This window comes from Otolemur garnettii, unplaced genomic scaffold, assembly GCF_000181295.1.
Source record: "Otolemur garnettii isolate 467f Iridium unplaced genomic scaffold, OtoGar3 scaffold00144, whole genome shotgun sequence".
In the NCBI taxonomy this organism is placed as follows: Eukaryota; Metazoa; Chordata; class Mammalia; order Primates; family Galagidae; genus Otolemur; species Otolemur garnettii.
In genome coordinates, this window is record NW_003852539.1 from 3514840 (window position 1) to 3528709 (window position 13870).

Here is a 13870-nt window from a genome sequence, read left to right on the forward strand (position 1 = left end):
TTTTTTTTTTTTTTTTTTGTCTGTAGAATGGGCATAAATAATAGAACCAATTTCACAGGAGTATTGGGAAAATCTGAGGAGATAATGTACATACGGTGCTTAGTGTTGGGCACCCTGGAAGAGCTGCAGGGACTGACTGGGAGTCTGCAGGTTTGGGTCCCAGCCCCAAATCTGCAATCAACTCACCATGTGGCTGAGGTAAAATAAAGGAGGATAAGAGTGGAAGAGGGTAATTTCATCTCTCTTGGCTCGTCCAAGTCTGACTCTCTAGAATAGAATTGAAGGGGAATTTGGTTACTTCTTTGGGATGTTTTTGAGGGCATTTCATAATTTCAATGCTTTCCAGCTTTCTGAGACCAGGGATCCTGTCTCAATCACAAATCCCAGTAAAATACCACCAACTGCCAATTATTTACAGCTTATAATAGTCATAGGGCAATAGATACCCCTCTTGCATTCTGCATAACAGGTTTTGAGGCATATAATACAATTTTCTGGGCAGCATATTAGCCTTTCTTAATTGTTTAGCAGAAAACACTGTTAGGAGAAGCGATTCTTTGAGCCTGTGCCTGCTAGGGGCATGGGAAGAACCCAGCACGATGTAAATGGTGGTGGAGAGGGGTCTCAAATTTAGTGCTATTGGGTCCTCATTGATCAGGGACATAAAATGAATGCCAGAGAGCTAAACTGATCAGAGCAGGCTTCTGTCCTTCACAATACTGTGGCCTGGTCAGTGACGTGCCAGGTTATACAATGGACAATATGGAAAGACAGACAGACAGTGGGCTGTGAGGGCATCTAAACGGAGAAAGGTCACTCAACACCAAAGATGGCATGGAGAGCTTCTCAAAGGTAGTGGCATCTGGGCAGCTGCTCAGATGGAGGCAGAAAGGGTCCAGGGGCAGCTTTCCCTATAAATACAGTACTTATGTACAGAGCCCATTTTCAGGACTGTTCTTAGAAGAGCAGCCCCCTCTGAGGAGAGAAAGCAGTTGGACATCTGGCAGAGGCTGACTTATAGATGCTTCTTTGTAGCACTCACCAAAGGGCCCTCCCCCCAGCAGACATCAATGCCTCAATTCAGGGAGCGCTGAACGATGCCTGCTGTGGCCCAGACCCTGGGCCCGTGTAGGGGGCCCAGATGTATCCTGCTCAGCCTCTGCCCTCAGGGAACTCTCAGGGAAGAAGAGCTTCATGTACAAAGAAAACCAGACAAACAGTGACAAGGCCACAGGACCAGGGCAGCCAGTCTCCTAAGGTCAGAGGCAGGGCACAAATCCCCTCCCACACACAGAGACATAAGAGGAAGGTGCATTTGACTGTCACTGGGCATCTGCCCTGTGGGAGTTTACTGCCACATCTAAACAGAGCTCCCATCAAACTGGGTCCCTGAACAGAGCTCCCATGGAACTGGGTCCCTGAGAATACAGCCTCCCCTCCCCCCACTGTAAATATTTAAGGAGCACCTGTCACGTGTCATACACTGAATCAGGGTCTGTGGATCATTTCCACGTGATTCAAGACACATGGTAGCCTTTGAAGTCAGATAAACCTGAGTTTGTACTTCACCACCGTTAACTTAGGTGAGTGACTTTACCCCTTTCTGAGCCTCAGCTTTCTGTCTTTCAAAATGAAGATGCTAATACCTGCCTTACCGGATGAGGCTTTGATGAAGTAATGCACATAAAGCACATAGTCCCCTGTTTGGGCACAAGGCAATTTCCAATAAATGCTGTTGTTAAAGGAGTTTCCATTCATTTGAGGGCACCGTATTCACAAGACAGCATGTTCTAATCAAGGGACTGGAAACCTGAAGATTGGACTTACTGGCATGATTCTTAACTCTTTGTGTCTCTGTCATCCCACCTATCTAAGGATTATTTTTCCTAAATGCGAAATGACCCAAATAATACTTAACTCACAGGGCTGTTGTGCAATAAATGAGACAAATGGATGTGGAAGTGCTTTCTAGAACAAAAAGTACTGGCTCTGAAATGTACATGATGGGATGATGACCGTGTAGTGTGCACTGGCCAGAGCACTGGGTTTAAGAGCCAGTAGACCTGGCGCTAGCTGTGGATTTTACTCCGATTTGCTGTGTGGCCTGGGAAAGATCCCTCCCCCTTTCTGAGTTTCCTCCTTCTACAAATGTATGTGCTCAGTACTCTCTGAGATCCCATCATCATTTGGGACATTGTGATTCTGACTTTGGTTGATGCAAAATGAGTGGGGTCAACTGCAAGAGTTCCATGAGGGAGTCTCCAGGGAGAGTCAGCACTAAGGGTGGTCAGGACCACCTCAAAAGCCCCCCACCCTGACCACCCTGGTATTCTGGCTAGGAGCCACTAAAGGCCCATGGAGCAGATTTTGATGTTGATGGTCAACATATCTTTTCTGGGTCCATGAAAATCTGCCTTATAGTTAGACTCCCAGATGAGAAGCTCCCACACCTCCTCCCACTGTCAGGGCCAGATCACAGGCTAGAAGTGAACTCTGACTGGGCTCTTGGGAGCTTTAAGGATAAGGGGACTGGAGGGCTATTCAGACAGACAGGAAGTAGGAATTATAAGGGAAACAATGCTGAATGTGGAGCCAGAAGACATGGATTCCCTGCTGGCTTTGCTCCTTAGCAGCTGTGTGGGCTGGGTAAGCTGCTTTAGCTCCCTGAGGCTCAGCATCCTCATCTGTCAAATGGGGCTTTTGTAAGGCTCAATGGAGGGAAATATACACAGTGGTGCCAAGAAAACTGCAAAGCAAAGTTTGCCTGTGAGATATAGGGGAGGAGGGATAATATAGCAGAGAAAAATTGACTTAAGACTGGAAAAAAGGGAGGGCAGAGCTGCCTTACCCTGAAATGGGTGCGTCAGCCTTCAACAAATGGTCCCAGAGGAGGGATCAGGCCCAGAGGCAGTGACGTGTGCAAGGCTAACCCAATACCCCAAGAGTTGTTTTATCCAGCTGGGGGGAACAAAGGCCGGGTTTCTTAGTGTACCTTGGCTCTTGGGGCTTGTCCCCAGTGAACCAGGGAAGCTTTGTAAACAAGCTGCCCTACAGATCTCAGGATCTGGCCATCTGAGCCCTGGACCTACCTTGCTGGTCCCTTCCTCCCAGAAGCTGTTACAGGCTTTTTTATTAGTTTTGCTTGTCCAGATATTTGGGTAAGAGATAGCCTTTTCCAGATGTGGCTGGCCAAAGCCAGGGATAGAACAGTAGGATTTGAAAAATGCTGTCTGGTCTATTTTGCAAACTTCTCTCTTTGAGCAGTTGATAAAAAACGATCCCACCTCAAATGCCAAGAGTAGTCACATGGGTTGGGACACTTCTGGTAAGCTACATATACCCCCACTCCACAAAGGCCTATGATGGAGATTTTATGGTGCTTACCTCTCTGTTCCCTAATGATGCCAAAGACAAGGACAGGAGAAGGAAGCTCTCTCAGGAGTTCTGCCAACTTCTAAGCACTTGCTGAGTACCAGGGTTACTGTAGTGCATGAGACAGATGTGGTTCACAGCTTCATGGAGCTTATGGATTTGTTGGAGATAGACATCAGTCAAATAACCATATAAATGTAAAATAATGAGCTGGCATAGGGCTTGGTGCCCATAGTTCAGTGGTCAGGGTGCTGGCCACATGCAGCAGGGCTGATGGGCCTGCTAAAAACAAAAAATAGCCAGGTGTTGTGGCAGGTGCCTGTAGTCCCAGCTACTTGGGAGGCTGAGGCAAGAAAATAGCTTGACCCCACAAGTTTGAGGTTGCTGTGAGCTATGATGCTGCAGCACTCTACTGAGGGTGACATAGTAAGACTCTGTCTCAAAAAAACAAAAACTCAATAAACTGGCATAAATACTGTGAATTCAGGATGCTGGGAAAGTCTCAAGCAGAGGGAGGAGGGATGTCAGAATAAGTCCCCCAGGGAGATGACATTTGAGTTGAGATCTGGAGGATGCTCGGAGTTACTGGGCAAAGGGACTGGGGCCTGGGGTAGCGAGATGGGGTGGACCAGAGAATTCTAGGCTAGGGGACAGTGTATGCAATAGTGGGAAGGAGTTAGTGCATTCATAGGCTGGAGTATACAGAGCAAGAGAGTTGAGTCTGGAAGGTGACACAGACCAACTGAGCACTTGAAGGATGGTGGCCTTGAATCTAAAAGTATCGGGGGGCGGCACCTGTGGCTCAGCCCGTAGGGCACCGGTCCCATATACCGAGGGTGGCAGGTTCAAACCTGGCCCCAGCCAAACTGCAACAACAACAACAACAACAACAACAACAGAAAACCAGCCGGGCATTGTGACGGGCACCTATAGTCTCAGCTACTTGGGAGGCTGAGGCAAGAGAATCACCTAAGCCCAGGAGTTGGAGGCTGCTGTGAGCTGTGATGCTATGGCACTCTACCGAGGGCGACATAGTAAGACTGTCTCTACAAAAATAAATAAATAAATAAATAAATAAAAATAAAATAAAATAAAAGTATTGGGGAGCCACTGAGGAGTTTTACAAGAGGAAATTTGCATTTAAATGACCATTCTGCCTGCAATGTGAAGACAGGCTTGTAAGGTGTAAAGAGGTTGCAAAGGGACCTGACAAGAGGCTTTTGCAGTCATCCAGGTGAACAGGGACAGTGGCTGAGCACCGAGGGCTGGTGGAGATGTAGAGGAGAACGCATGGAATTGGGCAGGTTTTGATGAGGTGGGAGTGAGGAGGAGGAATCTAAGACCGCATCAGGTTTCCACTTTGCAGGCCTGGAAGATGGGGTGTCTTCCCTGGAATGAGGAAATGATGGGAGGAGCAGGTGTGGGGTGAGCCTAGCTCACGGGTTCCTTTTCAGATGTATGGCAGGTTGAAGTGAGTGTCTGGAGGGCTGGGACCCGCTAAGGGCACCCAGCACTCACCCTGGGCCCACATAGGTCCAGTGTGTTGGCCAAGTGAATGACATCTCAGTGGGTCTCAGCAAATCCTAGGCTTCTGGGACAGAAAGCCTTAGGAGGGTCGGCAGTTAGGCTGGAGATTATTTTTGTCAAAGTCTGGACAGGAAAAGCCCTGGGGCTGAGCCTCTTCTCTGTAATGGGAGCTCCTGGGGTGCGAGCAAACATCCATCTTTCAGCAGTGGCTGCAGAGGGAAGAAGGCCCAGGATGGGAGGGGAGGCCGAGGTTTGGGGGGACGAGGCCTTCTGGGAGGCCAGGGCAGTGTCCCCGAGCATCTGAGAGGGGCCTGTGACCCAGATGCCGCCTCCCCCTCGCCCCGGGCCGCGCCGCGTGGGAGGAGGCGGCAGCTGCAGGCCGGCCGAGGGCGGGCGGCCGGCGCACCCGGCCCGTGGGAAGCGGCGGCATCTGCTCTTTCCACGCTCGTTCCCAGCGGCTCCTTCTGAAACCCAACCCGCCCAGCCCGGCCCCGCCGCCGCCGGCCGGTGCCCTCGCCCGCCCCGCCCCCGGGATCGGGTTGCAGGAGCCGGAGCGGCCACGCCGAGGTTCGCGGTTCCCGGTTCCCCGACGGCCGCCGCGAGGGCCGAGGGGTGAGGCTGAGCCAGTCGGGGCCAAGAGCCCAGACCCCTGCGGCCGCTCATGGGGCTTGGGAAGGCTTGGGTGGGAGAGAAATGAGCCCCCGGGGACCCGGGAGAGCTGTTGCCCCCTCCCACAACCTCCCTGCGGCTCTTCCCAGCCTCTGAGGTCAGCCTAGGCCAGGAAGATGGTCCGCGGGCTCTGAAAAACCAGCCTTTCTCTTTCTCTCCAGCCAGATGGCCAGGCCACTGTCCACTCCCAGCCCTTCGCAGATGCAAGCCAGGAAGAAACGCAGAGGGGTGAGTGCCCACCTCAGCCTTTGAGCTGCCGGACAAACGGTTGCCCTGGATCCCCCTGGCCAGGAGAACCTTGGTCAGAAATTTCACCCCGAAGTTAACTGTCTGAATTCAAATCCTGACTCTGCCAGTAGCTACCAGGGTGACTTTGGGCAAGCCCTTTAACCTCTCTGGGCCTCATTTCCTCATCTGTGTAACTAGAATAATAACAGTGCCTCCCTTAAAAGGCTGTTTTGAAGATTAAGTGAATTAGTGTAACCTCTGAATAAGAGCTGGCATGCAATAGGCCATTATTATTGTTTGTTCCCGTCTCCTCCCTCTACCTTCTGTCTCCTCCGGGACTCCAGTGAGGAAGGGGCTGCTGTCCATCTTCTCCAGCTCCACTTACCCTCCAGGGTGCTGCTGTGCTTCCACACTGGGGGCACAGACACAGGTCTGGCAGAGACCAGCTGCTCTCATTCACCATAAGCCTCTAAACAACCCGCTCCCTTCCAGCCCTTGTTTTCTTTCTCCATAAAATGGGGTCATGACTTCTGCCCTGTTCCTGGTATTCTGCCACCAGTATTGTGAGGGCAGACTGAGGAAGCGGGAAACCGAGGCTCTGCAGCTCAAGAGCAATATGGGGGACTCCTGCGACCTTCCCACCTGGCAACTGTTGGGGCAACCCTGGCCCAGCAGGGCCCTCCAGGGCCTACTAGACACTATGGCTGGTGTCCCTGTTCAGATTGGCTGTGCCCTGCTGTACCATGGTTTTGCATTTTGAGTGTCATTCCCACAGGCAAGAGAACTGTTTTCTAGTACTGGGTCTGCACTCCCTTGCTGGGTGATCTCAGCTTAAGCAAATCTCTGTCCTTCTCTGAGCCTTGGTTTTTGCCTCTATAAAGTAAGATAGATTTATCTCCCTCACAAAAATAGTGAGAGGGGAAATATGAATCAATGTCCACGCAGGCACACTGGAAACCGTGGTAAAGTGCCTGCGTGGAGCTTCTTGTCATTGTGTTTTAGATCATAGAGAAACGGCGCCGAGACCGTATCAACAGCAGCCTTTCTGAATTGCGGCGCTTGGTCCCCACTGCCTTTGAGAAACAGGTATGTGACGTTGCCGATTGTGCTGGAGGAAATACTGTGTGGGTGGCAGGAAGGCTCGTTTCTCCTGGCATCTCTTACTGATGGGTGGTGGCTGTCTGTGGTGCTGTGATCATTTACCGTCACTGACCAGGGCACAAAGGGAATGGAAATGCATACTTGAAGTGTGTCAGGTGTTGTGGCTTTATGTCCCAACATTCCACTGAATCAACGCCTCAAAATGATCCTAAGGGGGAGGGATTATTATGCCCATTGCACAGGTAAGGAATTGAAGCCCAGGACTGTGTGATTCTAACGCCTCCTTTCCCTCTGCACTACTACGGACATTTCCAGAGCTATTTGAAAATGGCTCAAATGGCTACTCAGGGAGTGAGCACTCTGACATTGAACATGTTGGGGAGCGGGGACCACAGTGGGGAATCAGACAGTTGAAAGAGACATAGCCTCTAAGATTCTCACCCTATGAGCCAAGGCACAGGACACGGGCACCTGCCTTTCCCTGTACTGGTGAGAACAAGTCAGTCATTCCGCAGATGTTCACTCAAACCTTCACAGGACCAGCTATGAACTAGACCTGGGTCTTCCCTCGAGGGTCTCTGTGAGGAGCCTGGAAGAGCAGGTGCTCCTGGAGGCTTGGGAAACACTTCCCAAGAGAGAGAACAGAGGAAGAGCAACTGCCTTAGGGATGAAATGCTGAGTGAACTAGATCTTGGCTAGTTGAGCCTGGAGTTGGATTCTCAGGAGAGCTGGTTGAAGAGGCAGATTGAATGGTATTCTGGTGACAATGACAGCTTTGGATGTAGACGAAGTCCTCTGGGGAGAGCATCAAAATGAGAAGAGAAAGGAGCCAGTGCCCAATGAGAACACCACCAACTTCAGGGACCAGAGAGAAAGAGGCAGGGTGGAAGGAGGTCCCAGAAAAAGTGGTGTCATGGAAATTAAAGGAGAGGTTTCAGGAAGCATCAGCAGCAGCAATACAGTGGACAGGTGGACCAAGAGGAGAATTGAAGAGGATGGTCTACATTTGGAGACATTAGCCAGAGCAGAAGCCCGATTGCTGGCAATGGCGGAGTGGGAGGAAGGTGAGAATATCAAGAAGGTCCAGCAGCAGGGCTCAACTCTGTCTTCTGTACCCACAGGGCTCGTCCAAGCTGGAGAAAGCTGAGGTGTTACAGATGACGGTGGATCACTTAAAAATGCTCCATGCCACTGGTGGGACAGGTACCGATGCTCTTCTCTCTCAAGAGTCTTTTATAGAACAAATATTTTGAGGCTGGGCCCTGGGGGTACACTGGTGAGCAAAGTAAGCATGGTGTTCGCCCTCACAGGGCTGGGTCTATGGAGGGGATAATGCAGACCCAGCCGGCTCAGTGTAAAACTCATCTCTTCTTCCAGCATCTTCCTCTCCACATTCACTGTCTCTATCTATCCCAACCCTTTCCTCCACTCACCTCCTTCCTGTCTCAGACCCCAGAGGGGCTTTCTTCTATAACAGACTGTTCCCACTGGTCCTACTCCTGGCCTTGTTGAGAATTCCGCTGAATGAACTGATTCTCACTGGATCCCACCTGAACCTAGGGAGAGGTCTGGTACCCCCACCCCCTGGTCTAGCCTTCTGGGCTGTTGCTGTATCCTTGGCAGTGCTGGGGTGATAAGTCACACTCACAGCAGCTCTCAGGATGGTAGTTGCAAATGTCACTCAGCTAGGGCACTGCAATAAAATAATAGAACTGTGGCTTTAAAAAGACTTCCAGACAAATGGAAATTTTGTCTACACAAAGCTTCTCTGTGTGTTTAGTGATTTCACAGTTGGGAAGCCTTGAAAGCTCCACAGACGTTGGCCACAAAGACCTAAGTCCCAAAGACCTAACTTGATACTCCAGAAGAGGACAATTGCATTTTAAGTGGCCCAACCTGATGCTTCTCAAGCCTCTGTGTGCAACAGTATCATCTGCGTGCAGGCAGAATCATGGGTCACTCCCCCTCCTGAGATCCTGGGGCAGTAGATCTGAATTGAAGTTTAGGAGTTTGCAAGTTTAATAAGCCCATCCTGCAACCCTGATGCTGGTGGCCCCTTTGGGAACTTCTACCAAAGGAATGCACTGCTAACTAAGGAGAGTTCTTTCTCTGATGAACCAGTGAGGGCGATTCAAATTACATTTATGGCTGGGTGAGAGGGCTTGTGCCTGTAATTCTAGCACTCTGGGAGGCGGAGGCAGGTGGATTGCTTGAGCCCAGAAGTTTGAGACCAGCCTAAGCAAGAGCGAGACCCCTTCTCTACTAAAAATAGAAAAAAACTAGCTGGGCATTGTGGCATGTGCATATAGTCTCAGCTACTCGGGAAGTTGAGCCAGGAGGATCTCTTGAGCCCAAGAGTTTGACGTTGCTGTGAGCTATGACACCAGGAAAAAAAAAATTACATTTATGGTTATCCAATTAAAATAAAATAGTGCCTAATATGTGGGCAGCATTTTACAGTTCTCAAAATGCTTTCACCTATTCTCACAAGAACACAGAAGATGGGGTGGTTGTCATCCCCATTTTCTAAGTATTTTTGGGAAGACATAACTATGGTTTACAGTACTGGCTTTGGCTTTGAATCCTGGCACTGCTACCCACCAGTTTCATGACCTTGGGCAAAAGATTTAACTTCTCCATTCCTCAGCTCCCTCATCTCCAATATGGGAATAATGAAAGGGTCTATGAACATTAAATTAGACAATGCAAATAAGTGCCTAGTAAAAATTTAGCAAAATTTAGTTAGAAAAGAACAGCAAACACAGAAAAGTGAAGGAATTTGCTCAAACTCACACAGCTAAGTATCCCGCAGAGCCAGGTCTCACCTGAAAGGTGGCCTGACTCCAAACATAGTCTCCCACCCAGCTCTCCTCTCTGGGGGCCTCAGCCATGAACCAAGGACCAGATATCTGCCACCATAGTCACGAGGCCAGTGGTGGCTAGAGCTGTTCTGCCTGCCTTTGCCCAGAAGTTGGCTGAGAGAGGAACAGACGGAGAGGCAGTGAGGAAGTGAATACTTGCAGGAGTATTCCTTATGAATACTTCACTGTTCCTTCCAAGAGAAGGAGCCCTGACTGGATGCTAGCAGCTGAGGACCAGAATGGGGTCTTGCTTTCCAGATGCCTTTTGAGCTGGGGGACAAACTCAGATGCTAACAGGCACCAAGCCAGTAATTTAAGTGATGGATAACTTCATTTTTGAGCATTCTCTACCCACTGTTATATTTCATTTCACCCTCACAACTCTATGGAGCAGATATTATCATATCCCCATTTCACAGGTAAGGAAGTGGAGGCATAGAGAGAGGAAGAGACTTGTCCATGGTCAGGCAGCTAGTTAAGTGGCAGAGGGGTTTTGAACTCAGCTTGGCTGACCTCCAAAGACCTCCTATCTCACTGCTACACTATGCCACCTCCAAGGGCCACCCATCTCTGATGGCTACTGCCACCACCTCCCCACCCCTGTTGGCAGGCTGGATTCTTCTACACCTCCATGAGCACGGCCTTTTCATGCCTGACAAATGTCTACTTAACTGAAGCTATTTCGGCCGCGAAGTGTTAATCATGAATTGTGATGAAACAATACTTTACATTTTATAATGCTTCATAATTTAGTGAACTCGTTTGATCCTCTTGGCCCACCGCCCTCCATCCCAGGTAGGGATTTTTAGTCCTACTTTGTGAATGGGGACACTGGGGATCAGAGAGGCTTGATGACATTCCCAGGGTCACCCAGGGATTGTGTGGGAGATGCAGGTCCTAAAGTCAGACAGTCTGACCCTGGGCTCCATGCCTCTGCCTGTGCATGGCAGGCCCTCATCGTGCCTCCCTTTGCAGGATTCTTTGATGCCCGAGCCCTGGCACTTGACTTCCGGAGCATTGGTTTTCGGGAGTGCCTCACCGAGGTCATCAGGTACCTGGGTGTCCTGGAAGGGCCCAGCAGCCGTGCAGACCCTGTCCGGATTCGCCTTCTCTCCCACCTCAACAGTTATGCAGCTGAGATGGAGCCTTCGCCCACACCCACTGGCCCCTTGGCCTTCCCTGCTTGGCCCTGGTCTTTCTTTCATAGTTGCCCGGGGCTGCCAGCCCTAAGCAGCCAGCTTGCCATCCTGGGAAGAGTGCCTGGCCCTGTCCTTCCCGGTGCTTCCTCTCCTGCTTACCCCATCCCAGCCCTCCGATCCACTCCCATTCGCAGAGCCGCTGGCACCATCCTGCCAGCCCGGAGGAATTTGCTGCCCACTAGAGGAGCATCTTCCACCCGGAGGGCCCGCCCCCCAGAGAGGCCAGCTGCCCCCATGCCCTTGGCCCCCAGCAGCAGGGCTGCCAGGAGCAGCCACATCACTCCCCTCCTGCAGTCTTCCTCCCCCACTCCTCCTGGTGCTGTGAGACCTGCTGCTTATGTGGCTGTTCCCACCTCCAGCCCATCCTCCCCAGGGCCAGCTGGGAGGCCAGCAGGGGCCATGCTATACCACTCCTGGGTCTCCGAAATCACTGAAATCGGGGCTTTCTGAGCTGGCTTCTACCCCTACCCCCAGGAGTGAAGAAGGTTCTTTTTCCAGGAGCTCTGAAAACGGCACTACCTTTTTTCTGTTTTGCTTCATGGATTGGCTTATGTGATGAAGGCACCTTCACCAGCCATTGGAAGCCCCCTTCTCCTCCTCCTGCCCTTCTCTCCTCCTCACTGTTCACCCAACTTATCCACTCAACTCTTCTGGACAAGCTTTGATCTAAGGCTTGGTCCCATCTCTCACCTACACAGATGAGTCTTGGAGTTGTATGCGTGGGGCAGTAGGCATGAATCTTGGGTCTGGGAACGAATGGTGCAATGGCCTGAAGCAGGACATTTCCGTGGAGGGGTCAGACCCCAGTCGGAAGCAATCACGGATTGGCTGCTGCCTACCCAGGCTGAGGGGCTGCAACAGTGTCTGCCTCACTTCCTGGAAATAGTAATTGAGCAGGGACCACAAAGAGGTCTCCTGGGGAATTCTGTCTGCCCTGCCCACCTATCTTTGGCCCCTGCCTCACACCGCACCACAGAACAGACTCCTTCCTCACAACAGTGGGGCCTGCTCCCACCCTCTTCTCAGCTGAAGACTCCCCGACCACCACAACTGACTGGCAGGTCCCTGTGGACAGTTAGCCTGACAAGCCTGTCTGGGAGGCTTCTAGGCAGAAGCAAAGCTCTGTGACAGAGTGTCCTCACACCAGGCCTCAGACAGCTCTCACAGATCAAGCTAGGGTTGGGCAACAGAGCACCCAGCCCCTGCCCCTTGCCATCACTGCACTCCACCTCTGGGTGCACAGTTAGAAGGGGCCACAGCTCATGCAGCGGTGTCCAGAGAGAAATCCTCTTGGGATTCGGCACCAGACGTCTGTGCTGCCTGGTTTGCATCCAGCTCACAGAGCCCAGACTGCTGGAACAGCCAGGGGCTGTCAGGCTGGACAAAAATAGCTATGCAGAGGGGCAAGAGGAAGGACAACTCCAGGCGGCTCAGCCCTTCAAGGTCACACAGTGGGTTCAGGGCCCGAGATCCTGTTCACCAGGATTCCATGCAGCTGGTGCTGCTCAGAAGCCATTTCGTTCCCCAACTGCGCCCCAGGCCACTTTCCTCCAACAGAGGAACAAATGGTCCAGCGACCATTCCCAGCGGAACCCAGAGACTAGGCTGACATCAGTGGGACCAGTGTTGTCACACTAAGTGATAACATGTAGAAACACTTTTTTGCTCATTGGTAAATATCTGCTCCACCTGAGAATCCAAGTCCCCTACCACAACCTGGCATTCCCTTGAGACCCCCACCATCTAGTTAATGCCTGAGAGAGTCAAGGCCAGGGGCTTTTGGAGCTGGCAAGTCCCTGGTGCTTGTTTGCACTGGTTATTAAATACTTGGGGTGGCAGCCCCGGGAAGATTCCCTCACCTCCTCCGTTTGATGGAACCACCCTCCCCAGCGGGCACTCCGTGGGCTCAAAAGTAGAGTTTGCAGAAACGCTGGGAGGGGGGGAAGTGCCCTTTCAGAGAAGTGATTAAGAGGGTATAGATCATTTGGGTGACCCAGAAAGCTCTTTTGGAAAGGGAAACTCCTCAGGGAGGGATGGAGAGGTGAGCACTTCCTCCATCTTCAGTGTGGGCCAGAGCAATCAGATTGCTGTCCTGGACCCATTTGAGATGTATGGCATCAAAGAGAGATGGCGTCGTTTCAGAGATGGGTCAGTCAGTGGCCAGAGTGCTCCAGAGAGAGAGGAAGGACAGGATAGTCACACTGGCTCCCAGGAGTGGGGACAGGCGACAGAGGAGGTGACAGAGGCAAAGGCCAGCCTCACCTTTCTTACGAAGCACCCACTCGAGACAAGAAGGAGATTTTCTCCCTTCCCCCACTGCTCCTGGGGTGCAAGGTCAGTGCTGCAGTCCTGCAATTTGGCAACTTCCTAGCTCAAGCATCCGAGTTTACTTATAGAGCAATGGTGGGGAGCACATTTCCATGTTGCAACTACTTAACTCCAAAACGATCTGTTGGCACCACTGAAATGAAGAGGGGATAGCCCAGTTCTTTCAGCATCTTAATTGATCTTGGGTTCATTGTCCCCAAGGGATTATGGGGGGAAAGGTAACTGTGTATTTGTTTCCGTGGCTGAGGACTTGTGTCTCCTGTTTCTTTCCCCCACGCTTTTCTGGTACGCTTGACTCCCACCCCATTGCCGGGGGTGTTGCAGATAATCCAATAAAGACTTTTTAGTTCTTCTGGACACCTCTGATAGATTCTATTTCTCAAATATCTCTAGAGCCCAAGCCCTCTGTCTGAACCCACAGCCAGCCTGGGCTGGCCACATCCTTTGCCCCAGATCTCCGCCCTGCCCTCCGGAGGTTCTCTCTTGCTTTGTCAATAGGTTCTCAGCAGTACCAAAGAGACCTTGAAGCCTGCAGATCAGATCGCATTAACTCTGGGTTAAAACCCTCACTCTGTTACCTTGTTA

General features: G+C 51.3%; 1 protein-coding gene across 1 annotated transcript in view; it reads left to right on the plus strand.

Moving 5' to 3' along the window:
- HEYL (hes related family bHLH transcription factor with YRPW motif-like) overlaps positions 1–11666 on the plus strand; it is a 12439-nt gene extending 773 nt beyond the window's left edge. Inside the window, exons 2-5 of the mRNA XM_003798993.2 lie at positions 5730–5796; positions 6799–6882; positions 8019–8100; positions 10734–11666. Coding sequence (XP_003799041.1) covers positions 5730–5796; positions 6799–6882; positions 8019–8100; positions 10734–11407 — 907 coding nt within the window. The 3' untranslated portion in view covers positions 11408–11666. The remainder of the gene's footprint in view (positions 1–5729; positions 5797–6798; positions 6883–8018; positions 8101–10733) is intronic.
- Positions 11667–13870: the final 2204 nt, after the last annotated feature.